This window comes from Micromesistius poutassou (assembly GCF_964030765.1).
Source record: "Micromesistius poutassou genome assembly, chromosome: 14".
NCBI classification, from domain to species: domain Eukaryota; kingdom Metazoa; phylum Chordata; class Actinopteri; order Gadiformes; family Gadidae; genus Micromesistius; species Micromesistius poutassou.
In genome coordinates, this window is record NC_140284.1 from 16,432,108 (window position 1) to 16,459,876 (window position 27,769).

Consider the following 27,769-nt stretch of genomic DNA (forward strand, 5'->3'; position numbering starts at 1 on the left):
GCTAGTCAAGAGAGGAGTAACAGACAGGAGGATGTGAGGTAAACATTCCCCCTCATCGTCTTCATTCTGTCTCTGATTTTGAACCATATTGTGATGCGGTTGTATCGGTTTGTTGTGAAAAAAAAGGCCCAGTAATGGGGCAGGCAAATGTGACGTGCAGCCACAACACCACTGTGAAACAGAATACTGTTGTAAAAATCACGTCGCAGGAAAGAATTTGCGAAGACAAACAACAAGTGTAAAAAAACACGTAAAGTGTAATTAACAACACTCCTAAACCTAATTATTGTTTTTGGGTCGCCACTTTGTTTTCTGACAAACAGTACACACACATTCCCCTTGTTTGTTTACATCTTCCAAGACGAGCGGTGTTCCGTTCCCTCGCCACGACAGATCAACAAACACGTAAAGCTAATGTTCCATAACAACGTGTAACAGGATCGGATTTCTGCCATTTTTCAGACTTCATATTTGTTGTTTTATTCAATGACTTGGCAGTTCCTGCTTCCAATACACACACACATACACACATGCACACACCCATACACACACGTGCACACACACACACACATGCACATACACACGCACACACACGTGCACACCCACACACACATGTACGCACACACACACATGCACATACACACGCACACATACACACACGTGCACACCCACACACACACGTATGCACACACGCATGCACACACACACACACTCACACAACCACTACCACACACCCACACACACACACACATGTACGCACACACACACACACACTTACACACACACACATGTACTAAGACGCAGATCTGAAAACGGACACAAACTTAATTTTTTTTTTTAACTGTTTTTTTTTTCCCGACCCCATAACGTATTCCGCCGTGTACCTCTCGACTGAGGGCCGCGCGACGCCACGCCACGCCGGCCTGTGATATCAATTTGTTCTCCGTGCGAGAGCCCCAGCAGAAGCTCAAAGAGAGCCGTGTGACATCTGAGGCGCTGTGATAGAGGGGGACCGCGGTGCTTAGCGGGGAAAATTATCTCCCTGTAGGCTTCAATTACATCAAAGACGGGCCCAAGTCATATTAAACCCTGCCCCTGCTACCCCCCCCCCCCCAACACCCCCACCACCACCCCCACCACCACCCCCCAGCACTGCGCAGAAAGACAGCTTTTGTTTGACATTGAAAATACATGAATGGTAAAAAAAAAAAAAAAGTGGACCACTGCACCCCCCCCCCCCCCCCCCCCCCACACACACACACAGACACCCCCCCCCCCTTCCACCACTCCCCCTCCCCCCCGCCCCACCCCCCACCCCCGCCTGCTCAGAGTCCATCACTGACGCTCTGAAAACCAAAACAAGGCTCATTTGAGGACCTTGTGGAGGCCTGCAAAATAATGGCTTTAAACTGCTGTGATGTTGCCCAGCGGACAACAGATATTCACCGATGATGACGAGGGTGTAGAGGAGGAGGGGTGGGGCGGGGCGGGGCGGGGGGGGGGGGGGGATTCGAGGCAAGAGGCTACAAAGGAATGTACTCCGCAAAACTCCCTGTGGCCAATTTGTTGGCAGAGTCGATAACAGTCCCATGATGCACTATTATTTGTGACCACCGCACTAACTTCACAGGGACAAATTGTTGGAGCCAGGACAGAGAGAAAATATCCAAATGGAAAAAAAGCAAAACAAAACAGAAAAACAAGCTTGTTAAATCTGGTGCGGACCATTCCGGGGATTACAAAGTTCAAACCTCCGTCAGTGCGTCGTCCACGAGTCTTGCAGGAGCCTTTTTTCGTTGCACAAAAAGTAATATAAAAGGAGGCTTTCTTGTCTGCAATAAAAAATTTGAGTTCCTCAGAGGCAAGGGTGAGAAACCCGGAGCAATGGCTCGTCTATGTGATGTTTAAAGAGCAGATTGTCTCTTTGTTGCTCGGTGTGTGTGTGTGTGTGTGTGTGTGTGTTTGGTGTGTTCGACAAAGACTCTCCGTATGGAATTCACTGCATTATTTTGTGGGTCACAACAGTTTTTGGGGGTGGGGGGGGGGGGGGCCTGAAAAAGACTGAACTAACCTCGGCCAACTTCAACAATAAAATGAATGCCTCTGACAATTGGGACTGTTTTGATAACCCTGCGTTGTCCTGTAAAAAACGCTTTAAGGGACCACTGAGAAACAGTTGCACAAGGTTATTCTCACAGTTTGGGCAATTGTAAAACTAAACTAAATATTGTACTAGTAAAGCTTACATTGCTAAATTGGAGGGCTGGATCCCTATTGTCTCTATGGGGGTTTCTCTAAATTTGTCATTGCTGGCTGCTTTTTATGTGATAATAGTGTATTGTGTATGAAAGTATGAACACATAACACAATCTATAACTCATTCAATTGGTACAAAAATACCTAATTACCCAGAGACATCCATGTATAACTTCATAACTTCTAACTTCATAATGTTGATGGAAATTAATTTTTATAGTGGGATCACCTTGTTGTTCGGAAATTAGATTGGATCCAAACACCGTTATTGGTAGGAATGCACACTGGTAAAAATAAGTGAACAACAGATTACCAGGAAATATTACCAGGAAAATGAGCTAACAAGGTCAGAACAAATCAACTGCATGGTGTATTTAAAGACACCATAGAAATTAACTTTTTCACCGTAACTTATTTACAGTCATGTTTTTCATCCCTTTGACCGAGTGTTGTTAAGATTCCAGAACAATTCTGTTATGAACCGTATTCCATCCAGATCTATGCACATAACATTTCTCAAGAAAAAGTTGTACCAAGAAGATGTCCTGTTTAACTTAGGAATATGTGACACAACTTCATATAAATAACAACCCTTTTAAAAGCAGGAGAGCAGCGCTGAATTACAATACTGAGCGTTACTATGGCATCTCTTGGCTCACAGCTTTTCCACTTCTAAATAAAACGCCTTTCAGGGTCCTGGGTCCAAGCAGCTTCGCCGGGCTGTTGATATTGTCTGTGAGAATGAACTGCGACGCCACTTTGGCGATCTTGTCAGGAACGCTTAACCTCAATGAGGTCATACTGAACAGCCAGTTATTCCAAATATTTCTATGCCAAATCAAAGTGTGTGTGTGCGTGTTAGTGTTTGTGTTTGTGTGTGTGTGTGTGTGTGTGTGTGTGTTTTTGTGCCTTTGGGAGGGATGTGTTTGTGTGTGTGTGAGTGTGTGTGTGTGTGTGTGTGTGTGTGTGTGTGTGTGTGTGTGTGTGTGTGTGTGTGTGTGTGTGTGTGACAGCGTGCATGCATGCGCGCAAGCGTGTGTGTGTGTGTGTGTGTGGGAGTGGTGTTTGTGTGTGTGCGTGGGAGGGGTTTGTGTGGGAGGGGTTTGTGTGTGTGTTTGCGCGCGTGTGTGTGTGCGTCATACAGTAACACACACGGCTACATACGTAATAGTGACACAAGTGCTATTTTCACTTCAGTAAAAACAAAAACTTTCAATTGAATCCTACGGCCAGTCAAAGTTGATTTGACACAAGCACAACCCTAACTGCACACAACGCAATGTGGACATGCAGTTCAACACAAAAGTACAAAACACAAAAAAGGGTACCCATCCACTACCGGTACTATACACCCAAGCAACCAAGCTCCACCGTCACATCATAACACACAAAACATAAAACACAGACCGCTCAGATGCCGTCACGGTTGGACGATGACAAAGCCTTCAGTTAGTATTTCCCCCATTTACCGTGGGGCCAATTACAATCATGTGTGAGTGTGAGGGGCGACAAGACCGGGTCTGCAGCGTAGCGGCGGCGGCAGGGGAAGAGGAATTGATACCAAACTACCTCACCCTTTGCGGGCTTGCAGTGAGCTCCCCCTCCCCCTGGGAGATGAGGGAAGGGTTGCACCCTGTCTCGCCTCATTAGACCTAACGCTCCGACAGACAGGGAGGAAGAGACAAGAGGAAGAGGGAGGAGGAAGAGGAGCCGAGATGTTTGGGTGGCTGTTTGTTCACGGGGGCTTTTTGCGTCTGAACGTTGGCCGCTGTTTGTGTTCGAGCTGCGGGAAAACCAGCCGCCATATTGGGCGCTAGAAAAGAAAAAGGGGTATCATACTGAGACTGAGTGAGAGAGAGAGTGAGAGAGAGAGACTGAGAGAGAGAGAGAGAGAGAGAGAGAGAGCGCGAGAGAGCACATTTAGGTGTTTTTTCATTTTCGTTGGGCAGTATTTATTTTGTATTTTTTTTATTTTCTCTGGTCTAACTCCTAGGTGATGTAACATTCCCCGAGGGTTGATCGTGACGAGGAGCCATGATGGAAACAGTACGGAAAGTAAGCCATAGGTGTGGCTCTTGGATGGAATACATGTGCATTACTCAGAGCTCTCTGAGTGAGTTATAGGTATATAGGGTGGATCAGTCTGAGGACGGAGGGAGGAAAAAAAAACAAATAAAAGAAAAAGAAGTCACAACATCTCATTCCAGTTGTCACGTCACAATGGTATCGACAGACTTTTGGACGCTGGGAGGCTCTGTTTGGCCGCAGCCCGGTGACTGATTGGCTGTCAAATAACGCAGTGTTTTTTTCGACATTGCAGAATCCAGGGTGTATACCTCCAGAGCTAAGGCCTTACCCAGGGCTTGGCTGTCCTCCCCGGCATCCACTCAACTTTGATGGAAAACATGTCGATATCAGAACGTGAATTTCAGCCAATAGCGTCACTCGGTTATGTTTGCGATTGATCAAAACACAGCTTGCCAGCGTTGTGGCCAAGAGACAGCTGGGTTGTGGCGTGGACAGTGGGACTGTGTACCTTCTGGTGTGCACGCGATGTGTCAGAGGTGGAAGATCTCCCTGGGAAGGGTACCTAAGTAAACTCTTCAAACTCACCTCCAGTCATTAGAACCCGTTTCCCCCAAGATGAAAGAACTATTAGCGGCCATATTCTTTTTATTAACATTTTTAAAATAGACAAATGTATTTTTTTCATTCTGATAATTACACAATAAATGTAAGCGTGCTGCGATAACTAGGAAAAGAGAGATCCCAAGGCTTTGGAGTAGGAAAATCAAAGGGGAGCACTGCTGGAAGAAATGCTGTATGAAATCTCGGAAAATCCCCGCGGAGCTCTTTAGGTCCTTCATGATTAGAGGAAGAGGGAGCGAATCGTCTTATATTTGCTCCCATGAAATGGATATTATCACACTCCTCCTTACAGATAATTAATTTCAGAGGTGAGGAATTCATAATTCCCGGCGGTAATATGAAATGAAAAAAAAGGAAAAAATAGCATGTGAGGAGGGAAGAGGCTTTGAATTGAAGTCACCCTCCCCCCCCCCCCCCCCCCCCCCCCCCCCAACCTCCCGCCCACCCCACCCCAACCCTCAGCTCTTAATTATTCACAAATGTGAGCTGGATTAAAGGGAAGTACTCTATTCACCAGCCAAGGCCCCGACTTGGAGCGCTCTGTACCTGGGCCGCTTACCCCCACGAGCAAGAAGACGTTCCTTCACACGAGTTGCATTCCAACAAACCTCCGAACGCCAAGCACCCGGAGAGAGAAAAAAAAGAAAGAAAGGGAGAAAGGAAAGAACGAAAGAAAGGAAAGGTTGTGTATACGTGGACGTGGCGGGCGACCAAAGCAAACGGTGAATCATGGCGTTCAAGGTGTTTCGTATTATTAATCTAGCGATGAGCCAAGCTTGATTTGCGCCGGTGTTTATTTTTTGGTTTCTATATCGGGGTGTGGGCGGACGCCTCAATAGCAGCCAGATGATTTTTCTCTCCTGGCGTCTTCAGATGTGGTCCAAGCGCATGATGGAGCGGAGGAAACACCTAAGATGTTTGAAGTCTAATAAACGGGACCTTGACACCCCTGACAACCTCACAAGAACATATTATTGCTGGGTGGAGGGGGGGGGGGGCTAAGGCAAGGCTGAAGTCTAGCCAAAAGCTAATCAAGCTAATTCTAATCATCGTTTGGTAAAATCTTCGGCCTTTCGACACACATGTGAGGCCTTTCAACGCACATTTGACGTCCCTTGCAAAACTTTAGTGGCTGAGCAAAGTAAAGGGTGTTAGCACCTCCGCTCCTGACCTCCCTTTGGAAAATGACGACTTGAAATGCGAGTCCTCCGCGCACCGCTAACGCTCCACGTGCTCAGTGTGCCGGCGGGAGATCCCTCGCGGCTGTCGAGAAGCCAATGGGCTGGTTAGAAGAGGCCTTCAACACGTCTACTCACAAACCCGCTGTACTGACTAAAAAATGTTAATTTGAAATTATGGGTTTGATTATCAACAATACAAATGTGGTTCGAAACAGGGCCATGCCTTCCCTCCTCCTCCTCCCTGCTCCCCCCCTGCTCCCCCCTCCTCCCCCTGTGTTGGGCTCCGATACGGTTCTGGGGTCTCGTGTTCTGAGATCCTAACCTGCGGTCACCCAGGGAATAGACGGCTTTGATGAAATATTTATTCAGTTAGAAGCACACGGGGCACCGACGCCTACAACGTATGTAAATACGCGAGTCGCTGCGCGGCAGTGAACGTGGCGCTCCGCGACGCGCGCTGTCCTTTCAAACGGCTTGGTGCGCCAACGTATGTGCCTTATTTGTTTGTTTGTTCTTCTTAGTTTCATCCGGAAACATCTCAAACTTTCCGTTCGAGTGAAATGACTCGACTTAAGTATTTCGATTGCAGCTGATTCTTCCTAAATGTAATTAATTAAAAACATGAGGGCAAATAATTAATCAGAGAAAGTGAATATCTTTGCCATCAGAGCCGCAAATGAGTATGAAATTAGGTTGGTTTTGAAATGAAAGGCGGTGATGAATGTTTTTAGTATATGTTTTTCGCCTTTTTCTTTGATACGGTTGTCATTAATTCATGTATTCCAAAATACATTCATGATGAATTGAGGAATTCATCAACATACACAAAACATTCTTTAACTTTGAACTAAGGAGTTGCACTGTAGTCTTGGCATTTACTTGGCATTGCACTGTAGTCTAAGCATCCATGAATGCTTCATATTGTGCGAGCATGTCATGCATTTGCAACGCCATACATGTGTATTTTTGGTGTACATTGTGGGCTCAGGCTATCCTTGATGTCCTGTCCTGGAGGAAGTATATCAGTGGTCCCGTCTTCATTCGGAAACATTGCTTTATAAATGTATACATTTTTATGATGTACAATAACAATGCTGCTTTGATCATCAACGTGAATCATGGGAATCATCATAGGTCATAGCTAATGTATGGGTATCTGTGTAGCAAGGAACAATCATTTCATTCTGTCTTTAGTAACCGTAAATGTCAAAGATTCTAGATACCTTTTAGGACCTAATGGTGTATTCGTTCCAAAATGTATTCTATTACAAAATCTACCTAATTTAAAACTCTTGTCCTAAGGGATGGAAGCTTATAAATAATCAACTATAAGGAGTTAGATAAATGTGTGTGTTGATATCGTTAAACCAACATACACACACACACACACACACACAGCAAATGTGATTGACAATAAAAACAATGACAGCATCCCATATCAATTCCGCTCTCTCAGGCCCATGGCTTTGAACTTGATTACAAGTCATCCTGTATCGACCCCTCCTTTCCCTGACATGCGACTACCCGACTACTTTCTACCACAGCAGAACCTCCATCCCAAACCCAATCACAAAAAAGCAGAACGGTCTCAAAACGATGATCTATTGTTGCAAACGTGGATAATTAGAACCCCCATTTCTGCCCCCAATGGTCCGACACTCAATTTGACCGATCAATGCGACATTGATTTTAAACGGGATGGACAGCCGTTCACTTGTTTGCCGCTCCGGTCTCAAGGAGCCATGAAAAGGTCTCTGGCTTTTGTTAAAAGCTCAAGTGGTCTTTAATGAGGGTTGAGAAAGAGCACTGTTCAGTGTATAAGGGTGTTGGGAGGGGAGTGGGAGGAGGGGAGTGGGCCTATCTCGCCCCCCCTGTGCACTGTGTTTCTTCGGACGAGGGTGATTTAAGAACAATAAGCGCATGAGTCACCCAGCGCCGAGCGCGAGGCCACCTCAGATGCCTATCGGCCCGAGGCGGCTGGACAGTGAAGCTCCTCAGCGCCCGCTGCCCCTTGCGCAGCACAGCGCCCCTATTACCATGTAGCGCTGGGCGCGACACGGGGGGAAAAACCCTTTACGCAAAGTGGAAATGTTCTCCCCAACCTAATTAGACGGCATGACCTCATGCAGCATCGGAGATCAGAACTCCGACCAAACGCCCCTTCAAGGCAGACGTCCTGTGAGCCCAGCCGGTAATGCATTAATCCCCTTAGCAGAAATGTGTGGCGTGTACCTGCCGACGATGACGCCTCGCCCCGGCCCACGCCTGACGAGGTTAGCGTGCCGTTTAAAGTCATTTCGGTAACACGTGGCCCGGAGCATACCTCCGAGAGAGTGACTGCAGCAATGAGAAGCACATATTTGCTAATGTAATAAAGCACATCTGTGTTTCCTAAATGGTAGCCGGTATCATTCCTATAAATCAATAACTAGAGGCTACTACAGTCCTTAATGGTCCATTTACTGATTTGCCTCATTTAACGAATATGCTTATAACACTTTATAATGTCATGCTTCAATAGCAGCGCTGTCCTGTTTTATGAGGTCTTTACAATCCCAGATTGAAGTATTCCCGGAAGGATAGTGTGTCATGCTCGGCGTTTCCCCGCTCCTGGTCGGCCCGGAGTCTGCGTCCACGTCGTGTAGGCCTGCTGGGCGTGCGTGCGGCGGGGGCGTGGCGTGCCGGGCCAGAACAGTGGAGTTCAGATACGGCAACTCTCGTTTCCTGTGTCATTGTGCTCCGGGACCTCGCGTGCAAATGTTTGGTTTGGCACGTAGACTAAACACGTTGCAGTAGCACACCTGCCATTCATCCGGCAGGGCGGGACGTTCCGGGGGGCAATCAGAAGCACTTCCTGTCCGGGCCGAAGGTATTGGCGCTTGGGCACTGGGTTTATTTATTTGTATTTGTTTTTTCGAGTTTTTCCTCTATCCTCTGTCTGACGTTGTTCTACTTGCGTAAACTGGAAATGACCAAAGGTGGTGTTGGGTTTACTCTTATTGTCTCCCCACACGGTTCAAACACGAGTCGGGGGTTGATAACATGGTTGGGGGAGTGGTTTATGCATTGAAAGAAATACGTAAATTAACAGTAACAGATGCCTGGATGTCTGGCCACTGTTTATTCCTTTGGAGTCCTGCATCCTCGTGTTTTGGAACGATTGCATTGTACCGGTTGAAAAACCCACATTAGTTTTCCTTGGCAGCGGCCCTATATTGCTACGGATTGGGGCTACTGTTTAGCCTTAGCAAAAACAATGCATTGTTCCTTCTCAAACTCATTCTTACCTCCAGTTTTATCTGAACAGGGAGGTCACAGGGCTGGTCATGAATCGAGAATGACTTCATATGGCGCTCTATTTATGGGTGATTCAATAATGGTCCGATCCTGCCAGCACTATGACTTTGTAGAAAAGGGAGGCCAGAAATCACAGATTTCAAACAGTAAATGTACTTTACCACATTTGCCAGGAACACAGATTAAAGCTGACCTCGATGTATATGTGTTAAATCAATTATTCTCTATGTGGTGGAGGAAGCATTCCAACTCCGAGAAGTGACATTTCTACTTTCATTCACAGTGAAGGATTTGTCGGAAAAGGGGGCCTGAGCACGGAGCATATAGAGACTCTAGTCGTCGCTCCCTGTGTGGCTGTGGAATTAACACTGTGCTTTGAGCAGCAGACCACAGATTGAGCCATTTGTTCCCTCTAATCGTCTTCGTGAAATTAAAGGATCCTCAAAAGCTGTCCGCAAAAGGGGGAATCTTCTCCAAATGTCACTGTTGAAAGCTCCGCTCAACCGATTGACTTTTTGTTCCACCCTGTTTGCATGCAAGCGTCATTAGTTCCCATTGAGATACTTTTTAGCGCAAGGGCGAGAAAGAGAGACGGAGAGAGCATGGAAAAGAGAGAGAGTGCCTATCTCTTGCTTTCTCTCTCTCACTCACTCTCTCTCTCTCTCTCTCTCTCCCTCTGTGTAGACTTTGTGAAAGTGTCAAGCAATCAACTTGACAGTGTCTCCATTTTGTTCATCTCTCTAGTTATGGGATTTTTTTAAGTTGACACCTTAAAGCCGTTGATGAGCAAGCGATACTCCCCGGGTTATTGTCTGTGAGGATCCCCACAGTGCCAACATATGACCCCCCCCCTCCCCACACACACACACACACACACACACACACACACACACACACACACACACACACACACACCCTGCTCCTCACAGTACATCTTAGTCTGAGATCCCACACCACCCCACCCGCTGCTTGACTAAGATTCCCCGGTCGCCTTCCCGTGGCGACTCCCAAGTGTTGGAGATACTCGCTGCCAAAACCCCCCGCCCCCTCTCCCCCTCTCCCCCTTTCCCCCTCGCCACCCCCCAGCCCCCCCCCCCCCCCCCCCCCCCCCCCTGCTGCTTTTCTCTACATTACCAACAGCACAGCGACGTTTATGCATTGTTTCCTACGCCGAGCTGCAGCTGTGTGCCGGGACCTGAACTATAACTCTGTTTACAAACTAATGCAAACGCAAACTTGATGATATTTCAACGAAAGGATAGAAACAAACAAACCGAACAAAAAGTGATGCTGTGGTTTGTTTTTTTAAGATGCATCAGATGTTTTTTTCTCCGAGTTGCCGTTTCAGTTGTACACACGTTCTGGACTATTAAGCCCTGTGAGTTTCGCAATTCTCAAAACGGGGGGGGGGGGGGGGGGAAAGGCCCGAAACAGAAGCAAACTCGTGTTCATGCGCCAATTGAGAGCCCCCTAACCCATCCATGTTAACATCAGAGCCTACCAGAGCTGACGAGCAACAACAAATGGGAATGGCTGCACTCTACACTGCACAATAATATTGCAGAGCAGACACCACTGTCCACCCCTCGTCCCCCCCCTCCCCCTCCCGCCCCCCCCCAACCCCAACACCAGACCCCCAGACACCCACCCCCTATTCATGCCCCTGTAGAGAGGGGGGGGCTGTTCAAGCCGGGCCCCCCCCCCCGGGTGGCCTTGCAGACTGCCGAACGGCGGGTGTATGGGGAGGGTGAATTACAGGTTGCCAGTCTGTCTCTAATGTGGGCGGGGCTGAGTGTTTCGCCCAGCGGGATGCCTCTTCACAGCGGCCCTGAAAACCTCTCATTACACCTCCCAGATTGTCCACTTCGTGGCAGGTTCCAGCGCTAAACACGCAGCGGTGCATTAGGAGCCCGGCAGCAGGCGGCCCGGGTCCTAATGCACTGCCGGCTGTTTTGTGTGACTGCTTAACTCCTGACACCCCGTCGCTCTTTGAAATACTTTTAAAGAGCGCTTCAGCGACACAGGCGGAATATTGATCTTGATTGGCCTCACAATATTTTTCACTTTACTTAATTTTCTTCCGCCACACCGAGCCCACATGAATGGCGCTCGGAAGCGGACGGATTGACACGTCACCGTGCGACATGTCCGCCGTTAATTCGCACTACTTACTCCGGGGTCATTGTTGGTGAATACGAGGGGAAAAAGGAGGAGGAGAAATTCAGCGCTTGGTGTTTCGTTTCTCCTTTGTTATCTTTGTCTACAGCCTACAGGACACTGCACACAGGAGACTAGGTATTTATATTGGCAGCCGTTTGAAAATATAGGATTAGCCTCACACCAGCCTGGCCCAGGGTTAGTGGCGGGACAGAGTGTTGAAGCAAACAATGCCACTCTCCCCCAGATCTCCACGTCCCCACGGAGCCCATAGCCTAGCCGCACATCCGCTAAACTAATAAGTCAATGAGCCTTAAAGAGACGGCCTCTTCTCATAGGAAATGACAAACCCACAGATCTGTGCAAGAGTGCCCGGTCCTTCACATCATAACCATTGCTTGTTTGCTGGTGAGCCGTGTGTGGATGTGGACGTGGATCTCGTTCTCTGATGTAAGACGGAGCATCCTTCTTACTGCAAAACAACCCACTCATCCACAACTTGTTGTCGCACCGCCTTGCCCCCTCTGACATGAACTAATGTGGGAAACCCAAATGAAATTACCATTTGTTCTCCTGCAACATCTGGTGGAGGTTATTAAAAACCACTTGGCTATTACGTTTAAGAAACTTGCCAAAACCCCCTCAGGTATTGCTGCAGAGGCGCACCTGCAACAATTACGTGAATAACCATGTAATTATTGCGCTGTGCTTATTTTCTGTGTTCCATGGTACCAGGTCAGAACTAAAGGAGAGGCCCGGGGCGGAAATACACCAGACGGTTCTTAAAATGACCGTGACATTTTTAATGTGGGAGCAAGAACTGTCCTCAAAATGAATAGCTCTTGTATTTTTGCAACATTGATACGTTTTATTACATTATATCTAATTATACAGATGGCATATCAAGTTGTGCCTGTGTAGACACTATGAACACCAGAATCATCCCTGACTAGACGTTATAAATTAGCAGTGTGCTCAACATGGGTTAGAGTTTATTGAAGAGCAGGCCTACTGTTTAGCAGGTAATAGCACTCAATTGCTGTGGAGTGAGGATGCTGTTCATAAGACTAGTAGAAATACCCTGATTCAATTATGATTAAACATATGATGAAACAAATTTGAAAATAAGTAGAGCTACATGTTTGGCTCTCAACTGACTCACAGTCTAAATCAAATAAACCTTGCCTTCTAAAAAGGCAAGGTTTACCGGTTAAAAATATACAACATGCTAGGATTAAACTTAACCTCTAGAATTTCTTTCCCGTTTTGAGTTTCAGCTTCAAATTGCATAGATGTTGGTCCAGTGCATTCCAAACATTTTCAAATATGTAGACCTAAACTCATATTTGAAATGTTGTGAATATATATCAAATTTACTTTTTAATGACTAGCAAGCAACAAGCGAGACGCCAACAATACTGCAGATTGGTTTCCAATTAACTTTGAGAAAGATGGACTTTTACAAATACACGCACTAGGATTGAAGGGGGGGACATTGACAGTACCATAGCGCCCTCTAGTGTAGACTCTGCATACATGTATTTGTCCTACACAAACATTGCAATGCACATTCTTGTCATTTCTTCTTCTACGATAATGTAATAATGTTTGGTTAGCATGTCTTTAAAATGCATAACCAATATGTTGGAAAGATATTTCGATATTTTCCAGCTATATAAATCTCCTCGTTGGCCTTTTACAAGGGAAACGCAATGGATGTGTGCTTTTAAAGTCTTGTTCGTTTAAAATGCAACTATCATTAGTTAAGAGGGCTGAAAAGCCATTGCGATTGATTTACTTCATGCGTGTAATCGACCCTTAAAATGTACTCTACAGTAAATACTATCTGCACCGAGCGAGGTGCAGAACCGGCCAGAAAACATGCTGGAGAAAATGTATGTGAAGATGACGTCCCTTTATGGGCCATTAGTGGGTACTGGCAGCCAGTGGGACCATTAAACAGGCCATCATCTTTTGTTTTGTCGCCTACGACATGAGATGTATAGGGTGTTTAGCCTACTTATGACTTTTTTATGACGTAATCGTCATTGCATGTGATTTAGCCTCTGTGATATGCTTATGAGGTGGCACGGAGAATAGGCCTATTCATTATGCAAGGAATATTTCTAAAGAGAAATAATTTTATGTCAAAAAAAAAAGTGATTAACTTGACTTACTAATAATGGCAACGATATCAGAATAGATGTTCTCTCGAATTGAGATTAGTATTTATTTAGTTAGTTATTAGGTAGCTAACCCTAACCCTAGGTCTGTAGGTCATGTTTGCGTGTCATTCCTGTTAGATTGTGTTAAACAAACCGCTATCAACCAAATGAGACACACAAAAGAACACACACAGAAAAACTATTTCACAATACTGTTCACAACTTTATCTGTATCCAGTTAGTCCGTTCAAAATTCAGATACATAAATATTTTGGGCTACCTTTCGGAGTCAAAGTGCGGAGACACGTGTAGTCTGTCCCTGGAACTCACCTCCTGGTTTCATCTGCAGTGCAACATCTGCAGGCCTGACTCTTATTGTTGACCTAATATTGACCTCTAATCCCGTCATTGTTCTGTATCTAAAATATTTTTCTTCTTCGTATATAATGAAGCTTCATGTTGTGTGGTTTGTAGTAGCCTAGGCCTAGTAATAACAAGCCTGGTTGTACGCATCGCTGGTCTAGCTATTCAGTTATCCCACTAGGTGGCAGGAGTGGATTATCTTCACATTTTCCTGACGTGAACCTTGTTTTCTTTCCGATTTTCAGACTTAAATCGTAATAAACCTAACAAACATGACTCATTCATTCTACTATAATAATACAATTAAAACGAATTAGAAGGTTATTATAATTCAGGGGGGAAATTTAATGTATTATTGTCACATTATGGATCTAGATTCTTTGCACATATATACTTGTAAACTGTACTGACGAATTGCACCGTCTGTACACCTAATATAGGCCTATAGGCAACACCACTTGCCAAGTACCCAAATATACACAAACACGCTAACAATGAATCAATCAATAGCTAAATATTACATAGGGTCCAAACTAGTATAATGGCGTATCAAATAAGAAGAAAGAAACGTTGTTCTTGTAATGTTTTCTAAAGGGATATAGACAAAGACACTTATTACACAAACAAGAAGCGAATATTCAACATAATTTAATGAATCTGAAATGTATCAAATTTCTTTCACCAGACTAAAGACTAAAAATGCGTGCACACACAAACGCACACACTCAGACACACACACACACACACAGACCCCGGAGGTACAACTGAACACCAACACTTCCCGAGCCAAGCTGTGATATAATGAATGATGCAACGGTTTGCAAGACTTTAACTTCTACCGAGAGACAAAAGTTTTCAGATATTTTCTAAAAATGACTCCCTACTTAGGCTACTCAAGACAGTTTCCGTTATATAATAGTCACAAGCGAACGCCCACACCACAACCTGGCTGGAGCTCATTGATGTATGATACTCCTCACACTACAGCATCGTATGTGACCCCACATGATCTGGATTCAATGACGTATTCAAACAGGCTGCTGGAATAAAGCTGTAATATCACCGTGGGGTTACCGTACTAGTGACAAGAACTGAAACATTTTACTCTGCATCAAGGCGTTGTTTCACCGGCACCATCGTCAGCTCCATCAAACACACACAAACATACACATTCAACACATGACCCTCAATCAATGCACCCACACGCTCTCAGATGCACAAGGCCGATGCGTTCTGTCGCTTGTGCATCACGGTCAACATGTATAAAAAATGGGCCTCATATTATGTGCTTGAGTATCTCAATCAAAGCTCATTGTACACTGCTGCTACGTTTCACTGTTGCTACTCATATGACCAAACCTTAGGGGTTGGCTCACCGGTAGCTGTGTGTGTGTGTGTGTGTGTGTGTGTGTGTGTGTGTGTGTGTGTGTGTGTGTGTGTGTGTGTGCAGGCGTGCACGTGTGTGTGTGTGTGTGTGTGTGTGTGTGTGTGTGTTTTTGTGTGTATGTATATGCAGGCGTGCACGTGTGTGTGTGTGTGTGTGTGCATGTGTGTCTGTATGGGTGTGTGTGTGTGTGTGTGTGCATGCGTGTCTGTATGGGTGTGCATGTGTGTGTGTGCATGTGTGTCTGTATGGGTGTGCGTGTGTATGTGTGTGTGTGTGTGTGTGCCCCCGATGTAGGAGCATGTGTTGTCCAGAGCTATTTTTACAAGTGAGAATGAGCGCTAAAATTCACAGAGGACATGCGTTGGGGGACAGTTTTGCACCCCTGAGGTCATTGGGCCTACTGGGGAATTTGGGGAGTCCAAACCTGGAGTGGGCCCCCACGGGGCCCCTCCTGGGACGGGCCTGCTGGTTCAGCTGTGCGGGATAGGACCATCTGCTGTTTATGGCGACCTGCTGCAGGCACGGAAACCATCTTCCACCAACCAACACTTACAGTATATGTATACAATTGTAGTCCTTTCAGTTTTTTGCCCTAATATATATACAGTATATGTATATATATATATATATATATATATATATATATATATATATATATATATATATGTATGCATATGTGTGTCTGTGTGTGTGTGTGTGTGTATCTGTGTATTTGTATGTGTGTGTGTGTGTGTGTGTGTGTGCGCGCTGTGTGCTGTGCAGCACTCCATGCATGTCTGTATGTAAGAACATGTTGTTTAAGGTCCATGCGTGTGTGCGTGTGTGTGCCGTATGCGTGTGTGCCGTATGAGGACTCTTGCAGCAGCAGCGTACTGGTCTCACTGGGATTGCGTGACCAGCTGCAGTAGAATGAGGGAAAGCAGAGTTCAAAGGGGGGGGGGGGGGGGGTGTCAGTATGTGTGTGGGCATGTGTGTGTGTGTGTGTGTGTGTGTGTGTGTGTGCGGGTGGGCGGGGAGTGTGTGAACGAGAGTATCGGCTCAGATGGAGAGAATCAGCCGGGCCATCTCTCCCATCGGCACGCACTGGTTAAACCAAATCAGCAGAGACTTGCCACTCACACACTGAGCTGAGCCCGTTAATCCCAGTGCTGCATGGGTAGTAGCGTGGCAGGGGGAGGGGAGGGTGGGGGATGGCGGGGGTTATGGGGGTGTTGGTGGTGGTGGACACAGATCGGTGGCGTGGCACGCAGAAATGTGTGTCACGAGCATTATACTGCCAGCTGATTGGACGGCAGAATACTGCACTGGAGAGCACATTTACAACTGAGTTGGTGGAAAGGGGAACAAGGGCATGAATGTATTTTAACAGCAAGAGAGGAGAGAGAGAAATAGAGAGAGAGAGAGAGAGAGAGAGAGAGAGAGAGAGAGAGAGAGAGAGAGAAGAGTGTGTGGTTGCGAGGGAAGTAGGAAGATGTGTGTGCTTGAGTAACCCTGAGTTCAGTCACGAAGGGTGCTTGGTTAAGGGCACCAGAGTGGAGATGAGACGATAGAGGAGTCAGCGTTCAGGCACCATCCTACCTGTGAAGCAGTTTGGAACCCAAAGACAAAATAGACCTTTAGATGAATGCACGCAATGCAGTCTCAACTATGTTTAATGTTGAGCCTGTGTATGTGTATGTGTGTGTGTGTGTGTGTGTGTGTGTGTGTGTGTGTGTGTGTGTGTGTGTGTGTGTGTGTGTGTGTGTGTGTGAGAGAGAGTGTGTATGTGTGTGCGTGAGAGACAGAGAGAGAGAGAGAGAGAGAGAAAAAAAAGGAGCAAGAGACATTTGGTTTTGTTGGTTTTATCTCTTATTTATTTATTTTTGTGTGTGTGTTTTCCTTTGTTAGGTTTGTAAAAAGTTTTGCCAATGTAAATGTTTATTTGAAATATAACTATTTCTTCTAGTTGTAGTCATCCATCTGATGCAGGAACAACATACGCTTTATTGACTCAAGGCAACTCTATTTTGGTCCCTTTCATATTTTCTTCCTACTTTATACTTTGAGAGTCGAAGCTATACCTATCTCTCCACCTACGTCCCCATAAACTAGCACTCTAAAAGGAGAGGTGTTAAGATTGCATTGGCACAACGCTGGTCTCATTGTGCATCCAAGTGTGAGGACTTGAGAGCAGCATCTAGCGTGCTGCAAGGGGAAAGCTCTCTGCAAGGAGAACATACTGAACTCAGAAGACCTCCAAGCCACTCACTATTTGCTCATTTTTAATCATTCCCTCCTTTTCTAGTCAGGCCTGCCAATGACTATTCTTAAGATAATAATAATAATATAATAATAATAATAATAATAATAATAAGTAACACAAAACAAAAGAAAATGGAAGGAGTTATTGTCGATGTGTTTACAACATGATAGCAGGGGTGCACAAAGTGTTTCAAAACTATACTAAATATACACAGATTGCAAAAGTAAATTGGCAGATATCTTTTTTTTTAAGTTGGACCATTGATGTCATTGATCCCGTTGAACCTCAAGTCCTGTAACGATCACGTAGATGATCAGACTTTTCAGCGGTTTTTGAAGGGCCAAGATTATTTCCACACACGGGTATAGATCAGCACTCACTTGTATTAGAAAATTGCTTAGTGGGACGGTTTTGCTTTAAAGGAGCAGCTTAACAAGGTTGTAATTTGAATTTCAAATCTTCTTTATGTGGCATGAGACAGCTTGCTTTCTTCCATGTCACAGTGAGGATTAACACAAATTCGATGTAAATACTGTCGTAACATCTGATTTCTCAAGCATTGAATCTTTTGGTTTTAAATGAGTAGATTTTCTGCAATTTATTTGTTGCAAATTATGTCGTATAAATGGTGTGACAGCATAGAGGAGAACACTGCTCTGCGTATCCATCAGTACACGATACACAACTGACAGACAGAGGAGTACTCTTGATCTCACGAGTCACGCACACCATCCAACTCCAATGGGAGATAAAATATCTTGATCGTTTTCATGTTTATTTTTTAGCAAGTCTTTAGCAAGTCTTTCATGTAACAAGTCGAGAGGAAGAGCAACCTTAAAAGGCAGTGAGGGCCCTGTGTAGTTTATCTAGTGTGTATGGATTACATTGTGGTTGGAAAAAGGCCACCTCTTATCTCCCTCAAGGCTCTGACACCAGTTCAAAGGATCCCTGTGTCATGAGATAAGGTCAAATTTCTGGGCCAATTTCAAGTGTATATGTTCCCCCACAGGTGACATAATGAAAGCCATTGGTTCAGTTTCATCGACTGGTCTGAACCTCAAAGACACTGATGAATTATGAAGAAAAATTTATTATGAAAAAAAGACAGAGGGGTCAGAGAGGAGTGGGTGCTGTAAAACACTTGCCATAAAGAATAACGATTTGCAATATATTTGTCATAAAATTTAATTAGGCACAGAATCAGCCATTTTGATTACTTTGTTTTGGAACGGGAAACATTCTTTCACAAAGGATTTATGGGTTTTGGTTTGAATTCCTTCCAGAGTGCTTTTGTTTTGATATTCATTCATCGCTCTTTGGGGACTGTTTGTTAGAGATAAACTTCCAATCCGGTTAAGAATAACTTGCCCCTTGCCCCTGGCAGATTAAATAGATTACCCTCTGTTTGTCAGTGGTGATGGTGAAGGCAAAGGGCAGTAAAACAATAAAAAGGGTTAATCCTTAAAAAATATTCATATGTATAATTTATTTTAAGAGCTTGACATGCATTATGTATTTTGCTTAAAAAAATGAGGTTGGCTTTCTCTAATACTAACTTCAACATGATGTTTGAAAGGACGTGCTTTATGAAACAGACCAATCAAGATATCATGCAGGTTACAGAGATAGGTTATCTTGGTGATTGTGAGAAGATTATGCACATCATTCAAGTATCAAAAAGTCAGTGGGCTGCTAATGTCTGACTAGGTTATAGCCAAACCTCTGGATGGAAGACGGCACAGAGCCTGGGCCGAACACTAAAAAGTGAAAAAGGAATAGTTACACTTGTGTGTGAGTGGATGTAGCTTTCAGAATGGGCTTTTAATAATAGTATTGCTGCAGTAGCCAGACTAAGCAGTGTTGGTTTAAAGACAGCTTTACAGATACTTTTGTACAGTTTACTACTGCTGGCCGAGTTGATGTTGCCAATGACGTGCTCTCTGATCTCTGGTGTCGTATGAACTGTGGTTTCCAGGGCTGCCAGATTTCATGAAAGTTTGGAGTGAGATTATGCGTGTTGGGGGCGGAGCGACCCCAAATTTTGCAAACTCCACGATCCTTCACCCTACACAATTATTATTGAAACTTAAAAAACAGTTTTTAGCAATTTTACATGTTATTCATAATCGATTGGTACAAACGAATGTAACAAGACAAATTCAGACGAATAAAATAAATAGTTTTATTTATACATTTGCAATGAATACAAATGGATATCAACCTCAGGAAAGTCTTAAAGAAAATAAGGCCCCATTAATAGGAATGTAGGCATGGTGAAGAAATGATCAAATCAGCCCCTTTTTACAGCAACAGTGTGTGTGTGTGTGTGTGTGTGTGTGTGTGTGTGTGTGTGTGTGTGTGTGTGTGTGTGTGTGTGTGTGTGTGTAGGTGTGTGTGTGATGAATGGCCACGTGGTTGACCACTCACTCTTAAAAGTACACCTATAGGCGGCTGCTCCACTAAAAGCTTTGTGCTTTTTCCCTTTTTCTTTTTTCCTTGTTTCCTGCACTGCCTCCTCCACTGCCTGCTACTTTCCTTCAATGCCTCCTCCAATGCCACTGCCTCCTCCACTGTGTCCTCTACTGTGTTTCATATGGTGTTACATATGGTTTCCATGGAGCGGTCTCTTAAATGACTCCCTGATTGGTGCAAATGGTTATCCCGTGTTGATTGGCAGCTGGTCAAGTTGATAGCCGGGAGCCAAGAAGGCATTCAAGCAAGATTTAGATTTTGGAAGCAACACATCTTTGACTTTCATTATGAAATGAGCTGTGTGTCCTTTATTGGGTTGGCGTATGTCGAATAGTGTGAGTATTTCCCCGGTGGAACCACTTGAGCTGCCTGTTGATCACAATTTCAATCACTCATTTAATTTATATATAATTGGTTATATACAAGGATATATAATTGAAAAGGTTTGCGTAACAGCAAAATAGCACTTCATTTGAGTGAGAAATAGGAGGTGGGGCCTGAGAGTCTGTGAAGAGGATCATTTGTGTGAGAGTTGGCAGCTCTGGTGGGGTCCTACAGGAGGGTCTGTATTATCCAACAGAACTTTGACTAAACAGCCCCTGTTTTTAACACTACACAACTACAGCTATCCATTTAAACTGATCAATGTGTGATCTTAAACAGCTGTTGGTGATATTTCATACCTCTAATGTCCTATTTTACTGCTGTATGCCGTATCTCCCCCAATAAGTCCTTGGCCTACATTTCTGTTGACAACATGACATCATAAAGTGACATTGCCACAGCAGGTTGTAGCCGGGTAACCCCGGTAACATAGGAAAGAGAGCCTTCCAGGACAGGTAGGGAACATTTAAAAAAATACAGATTATTTTTTTACAATGATACAGTACATTTTGACATTTTTCTTGTGCATTAATGTTGCATGTTTTATCTTGTTGAGTGGGTGGTTATTCCTCTAAGGCCAATGTCGAAACAAACTGTCACAGAAGCACATTCCTCTGGGTTTTTCACCCGGTTGGCCTGCCCACGTGATGACAGACACATGATTAGTCTCACAGGCCAACACACACTAAACTTACAATCAATAATTCATTTTTTGTTTTAGTTTGTCCAGCAACAGGGTCGTAGGGGTTGGAAGATAGAATGTGAGTCTGTCTAGTTAGCTAGCCCACACAGATACAACCAGCATTCACACCTTGTAAGACTTTAGAGGCTCCAATTACCTGCTATTGCGTGTCAGGAGTCTGAAGGAAAATGGAGAGCTTGGGCAGAAATGCAACAAGATGAGAATGTGGCAAATCTACAGCAGAATAAAGGAACAGGGTTGTCAACAAAGTCACAATGTGTCCGGTATTAGAATAGAAAAAAATTCTAAAATCCAAACAAGACACAATTTGAATTGCTGGTTGAGTGATAACTATAAACATATAGACTAACAAACTACTTTATACTTTACAACAGGACTTTACGGAACTTTGGCTTCTGTCAGTGAATTTTGGACCAAGATACAGAATTATTTGCCAACAACCAAAAACAAACAAGCTTCTGCTGAGGGGAAAAATACCCTTAGCCCTTTTCATGTATCGAGGAAGTCGTTGCCAATTCTTTAAACTCCTCCTTCTAAAGAATAATTGTCTGTGTGCAAAAGCACCATAGCATATCCATGGCTGTGCAAAACTAAAGAGGCTTCAAAACTAATAATAATAATAATAATAATACATTTTATTTAAAGCGCCTTTCATGTCACCCAAGGACACTGTACACTAATGATAAAAAAAACAAAAAAACTAATGTTGTTCTTCGATAAAACACAACTGTATCCATAGGTCCAAAACAGCACTGCATGCCCTCTTTTCATTTTAGAGTCCTCCCATCGCTGCCATGACCTGCTGGAGTTCCGCCTCCTGTATTCATCTGGACAGGCCTCCAATGTGACCTTGTATCACTATCTATCTCTGACAGTATGTATCACTATCTCTGACAGTCAGGATTGCCTTCAGCACAGGTCATTTTGTAGGGCGGCAATGCTTTTCAAAATGGATGTTATGGATGTGTTTTTTGCGGATAATAAAGTCTTAAGTATTCTTTTGCCCTGGTTCAGTAGTTTACCAAATGTGATGTAGTGTTTTAAATTTGAGAAGCGTCTCTGGCTGGCAGTAACAGTTTGTTCTATGCCCTTTGGTAACTTCTCATTAAACTGAAGTTCTATGTAACACAATTCCATGAATGAGGAAGGAAGGATGAGTCTCCTTCTATAGAAATGTTTAATGTGTGTGTGCGTGTGTGTGTGTGTGTGTGTGTGTGTGTGTGTGTGTGTGTGTGTGTGTGTGTGTGTGTGTGTGTGTGTGTGTGTGTGTGTGTGTGAGAGAGAGTATGTGTGCGTTTTGCATATTATGATAATACTGCATACCAAGAATCTAGATTTCTTTAAATGGGATTTCACAGTGTTCTGTTAATTATGGAAGGGAGATTGCAGGACAAGGCCAAACTTGGATGTTGAAAAAATCTTTGCCACAAATTGTGATTGTGGATTCAAGGGAGGTTTATTAAAGTTTATTACATCAAGTCATTGCTGCAAAGACGTTTAGAGATAAGATAAGTTCTGAGAGTGTGCATTGATTGTACCAACCTTTAATGGTTACATGACAGATATTGATATTTCATCAACAAACCCTTCCAAAACACGCTCTGAATAGTGGAGTAGATTAAATAAAGTTAACACTTTGTAATTTCCTTTATTCACATAAACATTCTTTATTCCGACAATGAGACATAATGTTGTTGTTGTTGTTGTTGTTGTTGTTGTTGTTGTAATGTAGTTGTAGTAGTCATAGTAGTTTTGTCCATTACCATCTGTGGTAATCTAATTCACAATCTGACTCTTAGTCAGTACCAAGTAGGCCTATGACCCGATAAAGACGGCTCATTCAAATTGAAATCTCCATTTGTCTGAATTAAATTAAATACCAACATGAAAATGTAGACCACCTCCAGCTGTCATCTTCAAACAAGGATCCAGGGTCAATCACAACTTAACTCTTGTGTTCTACTATGTAGACCATACTTTTGATTCTAGTAAGGAAACAGAAGCATATTTCTAAGGGAAACATTGGAACGAAAAGAAGTTGAGTCACCAGGTAAGTACAGAACAGTTCCACCACTTCAACCCCCAAGAGGAGAACCATGTGTCATCAATTCCCAAATCACAACACTCAATATCTCTCCTTACATTTGTGGATATACTTTGACAAATAGCGCAATGCAAGGTTTTATCCTGCATCCTCCTGGATGGTCATTCATTTCTGTGCATTCCATTTGTCCTCTTTATATCTTAGCAGCGTATTCTAAAGGTTGCAGGAAAAAAAACGTTGTGTGCTCATGAATCATTCTTTCTTCATTCCATCCGATGACCTTAACAGCTGCCGTCAGCACTTGTAGAGGAAATGGTATTGGGCTGGGTCTGAGCAGGACAAAAGGGACTCGGTTGTGATTAAAATCTGTATCAACTTGAACTTGAATGTTGCTTTCTGCGTCATTTCCCTGATTCACATGTCTATAAAAATAACTATCAATCAAACTGGTGAGAGACACGTTTAGTTTAGAACCGTGTGCCTTATTATTTGTGTAAGGCCTGTTTAGCCCATAACTTAAATGCTTTTCTGTGCACACATTTCTGAGAAGATGTTATGTTTACATCAATATAGTCAATATATAATATATACTGTGTGTATATAGTGATGAATTGGGATCAAGTCAGAATTATTCACTGTTCCCAATGTGTTTAAAACATCCCTATCTCTTGGTATATCCTACCATCCGGTCATGTTGTTGGTTAAATAGAAAGAGCATTGGCTTGAACAGCCATGATGAGTCCATACCTGCAATACTACCAGTGCTACCACAGCATATACGCTATAGCATTTGAACCTTGATTGGTAAAATAAACATAACAAATATCATCCCAGAATACAATAATTCATTATAATGGGTCACAAGTTTTCTGTGTGACACGTCCATTCAGACAGTTCCGAGTTTTGCCCAGCTCAGACAAATTTTTTTAAAACATTAAAGCCCAGCATTATGTGCCCTAATCTGCCAAATTAACACTCATTTTTAAAACACATGACTCCCACTTCTTTAAGGGCTTTACAATTTGTTGTTGGATAATCTTGATAGTCACAAATCCCCCGAGCATGCATTACTCCTGTTCAATGGAGACATACACAAGCAGTCCCCCATGTACACCATCAATTCCAAATGCCTTATCTTAATCCTTAAACCTCTCACCTTAAAATCTGTGCCAGATGGCAGCAGGTTTTTTCTATCTTTTGTAAGGAGGATAAATACCCATAAAGACTATTTTCTTCTGCTATAGTTTCCCTACCTTGTCATTGCAAAAGAGAATTCATCTGCACAGTCTATATTCTGCAAGGTAATGATCGCTAATGGTTAAAAATAGGCCTAGCTGATGAATAAACTGCAGAGAAAGGAGAGTGTTTGTTATGTGCATGCCATGGAGGGCGGGTGGGTGGGGGGGGGGGGGGGGTACAAGTAGTGATGCACAAACTTGGCATCCCTGCATATATATGTGACAAGGTGTGGTGATATATTTCCCAGACCATACGTGTGTGTGTGTGTGTGTGTGTGTGTGTGTGTGTGTGTGTGTGTGTGTGTGTGTCTGTGTGTGTTCATTTGTTAGTGTGTGTGTGTGTGTGTGTGTGTGTGTGTGTGTGTGTGTGTGTGTGTGTGTGTGTGTGTGTGTGTGTGTGTGTGTGTGCGTGTGTCTGCCTTTGTGTGTGTGTGCGTGTGTGTGTGTGTGTGTGTGTCTATGTGTGTGTGTGTGTGTGTGTGTGTTCGTCTTTGTGCGAGCGTGTCTGTGCAAACGCTGTACAGACTCATGGAAACACAGCGCTGTGAATTCTACCACTTCAGCTCCACTCCTGGCCCTCACGCTGACTGCTATGTGTGCGTATCCTGTGGCCATTCGCTAATAATTCCTCTCCACCTCCCACACTGGTGTTGCTTTTGTGGAAATGCCACCGGTGCCAGCGGAATCCGGCCTCGACGCCCACGTCTACCTAGGCGGCTTCTGTGTGTGCCGGGCCAGATTCCAGTATCATCTTTACTGTATGCTGCCAAACACTCAGCACCTCACATATGGAGAGAGAGAGAGCGAGAGAGAGAGAGAGAGAGCGAGAGAGAGCGAGAGAGAGAGAGAGAGAGAGCTGGCTACCACCACCGCTTAACTTAACGATGGCGTATATCATTGTGGTGCACTTTGAAACAAAATTTGCTTTATTTTTTGTGTTATTATTTTTGGCAACCTGAATACACCGATTTTGTTTGGTTCACAGGCGGTCTTCCTTTTTCTCTTGAGGCATTGGATTCCTCCCTCCACACACCAGCAAACGCTCTATTTCGGATTCCTTCCTCTTGCCTTAAGTGTGCAGTCAGTGTGTCTATTTATAGAAGCTGCGCCTATTATCTATGCATGAGAACCAGTTTGCTACCAGTTATACCAGGCGCCTTATGTGTGACGCATGTAACACTTGTAACATGAGTAACATAAGACATCTTGGGCCACAATTCCAAAAATGAACATAAATAATAATAATAAAAATGATTTATTACCAAAGCTCCATTACACAAGTCTTCCTTGTAACCTTCTAGAAAACACTGGAACAGATGGACAAACAAGAGACCGAAGAGAACAGCATGGAAGGCGCAAGAGAAGCAACTATAAAGATGTTTATATAACCAAGTAAATACAGCTTTGTGGGGTTTGAAATCTTTTCTGCTAAAATAAAACAATTGGAGCCAAAGAGATCTTAATGTGAGATCTCATAGAAGATATCACATTAAGAATGTTTGTGTGTGTGTGTGTGTGTGCGTGTGCGTGTGTGTCTGTATGTGTGTGTGTGTGTGTGTGTGTGTGTGTGTGTGTGTGCGTGTGTGTCTGTATGTGTGTGTGTGTGTGTGTGTGTGTGTGTGTGTGTGTGTGTGTGTGTGTGTATGTGTTTGTGTGTGTGAGAGAGAAGCCAATTGAGATCTGATTTTAATGGTCCTTGCCTCCTGAGATGCAGACACACTAAGTTGTTCAAAAATCCAAACCTTTCATCAACTCCATTCATTGTGAAAGGTCTGTGAAAACCATGCATACATCAAAGCAAGGAGGAACATTATTTTATTTATTCATACATTCAAAGTGGAGATTAAAAATAAACATACTAGCACGATGAAAGACTACTCAAACTGAGCTCAACACAGCTTCTCCCTGACTGGACTAGGCCAGTGTTGTAATTTGCAAGCTTGGTGTGTATCTGAAGCTGGGACAGGAGGAAGTGTGCGTTCAGCTTCTTCTTTCAGTGTGCAATGAGGTCATTCCATGTTAAGATCACCAGGGAAGGAAGGCGTCTGTAACGCTGGCGTAGGGCTTGTAGCCTACATCAGAATGCATCATGGGATTTTCTGTTGGATACTCCATATTGAGGGGACTCAAGAGGCTTGTGATAACGTATTGTAACCTAGGCTAATGAAGACTTGGTTTTTCCAGGTCTCATGAGAAACGCAAACACAACAATGTCAGCCCATAATGAGAAATAATTCCATGAAATATTATGAAACACTAACCAAAAAACATTACCACTAACATTGTAACCAACCAAATAACAATAAACAAATTGTCTTGTGATGTTGCAATGATCAAGCCCTATAGGGGGCATAGCTATAGATAACATGTTTAATAATTCATCTTACTTTGTGCACAGATAATGTATGCTTACAAGGCTGTAATGAATGTGATTGTGACAAGTAGAGTAAATCATTTAGGTTCCTCTGGTCTTTAAGCCCTTTAAACAAATACATCTCGTAAACTGCCTTTGCACTTCTTTGTTTTATAAGCCGTTTCATTTACATATTGACATCACTAGAATTGTAGCCTACTTTTATATCAATAAGGACAAGATGTGGTGGGTGAATGTCAGTCAACATTGTAAAGCGCTTTGGATAAAAGCGCTATATAAATGAGGACCATTTACTAAGATGTACAGAAACCTTACCAATAAACCAGATCCAACTGCTAAAATGTGCTTGTGTTTCTTATTGATCAGGCCATCAGCTAATTAAAGTGATTGCTGTATAAAAAGCTGTTTTAATCATAATACCCATAACAATGTCCGTGTGCCAAGGGAGCATCCCAGCTAATCGGCAACAAATGGTTCCGCAGCGGCTGGAAATGTAATTACACGAGTCGCCAGAAGCTCAACAGATAAGAGGTTGCCAATAAAGCATGAAGGGGACCAATTTCTAAAAAGACACTGCTATTCGCTTTCTCAAACAGATGATAATTAATACAGCATTTCATATTTATTAAGACTTGTACTGTAGGTCATTTTATGTTTGTCCTTTGTCAGTCTATATTTGTGAAATTCCAAAGGGCAACAAACCATTCATTAAGGCTCTCAATTAGCTAAAAATTATATACTGTTGCCTATACTGGTATAGTTTCGTTAGACCATCAATGTTATTTTCACCTGCAATATTTCTGTCTGCCTGTCACTATCTAGGAGAATAAAGGAGGGATATTAATAAATGTTTCTCT

General features: G+C 43.6%; 1 protein-coding gene across 1 annotated transcript in view; it reads right to left on the reverse strand.

Annotated features, from left to right (window-relative positions):
• The window catches only part of LOC311358254 (uncharacterized protein), a gene marked incomplete at both ends in the record, with an annotated part of 150,307 nt that overhangs the window by 118,483 nt on the left and 4,055 nt on the right, over nucleotides 1-27,769 (reverse strand). The window contains one exon of the mRNA XM_084478253.1: nucleotides 24,794-24,995. Within this exon, the coding sequence (XP_084334379.1) occupies nucleotides 24,794-24,995 (202 nt within the window). The remainder of the gene's footprint in view (nucleotides 1-24,793; nucleotides 24,996-27,769) is intronic.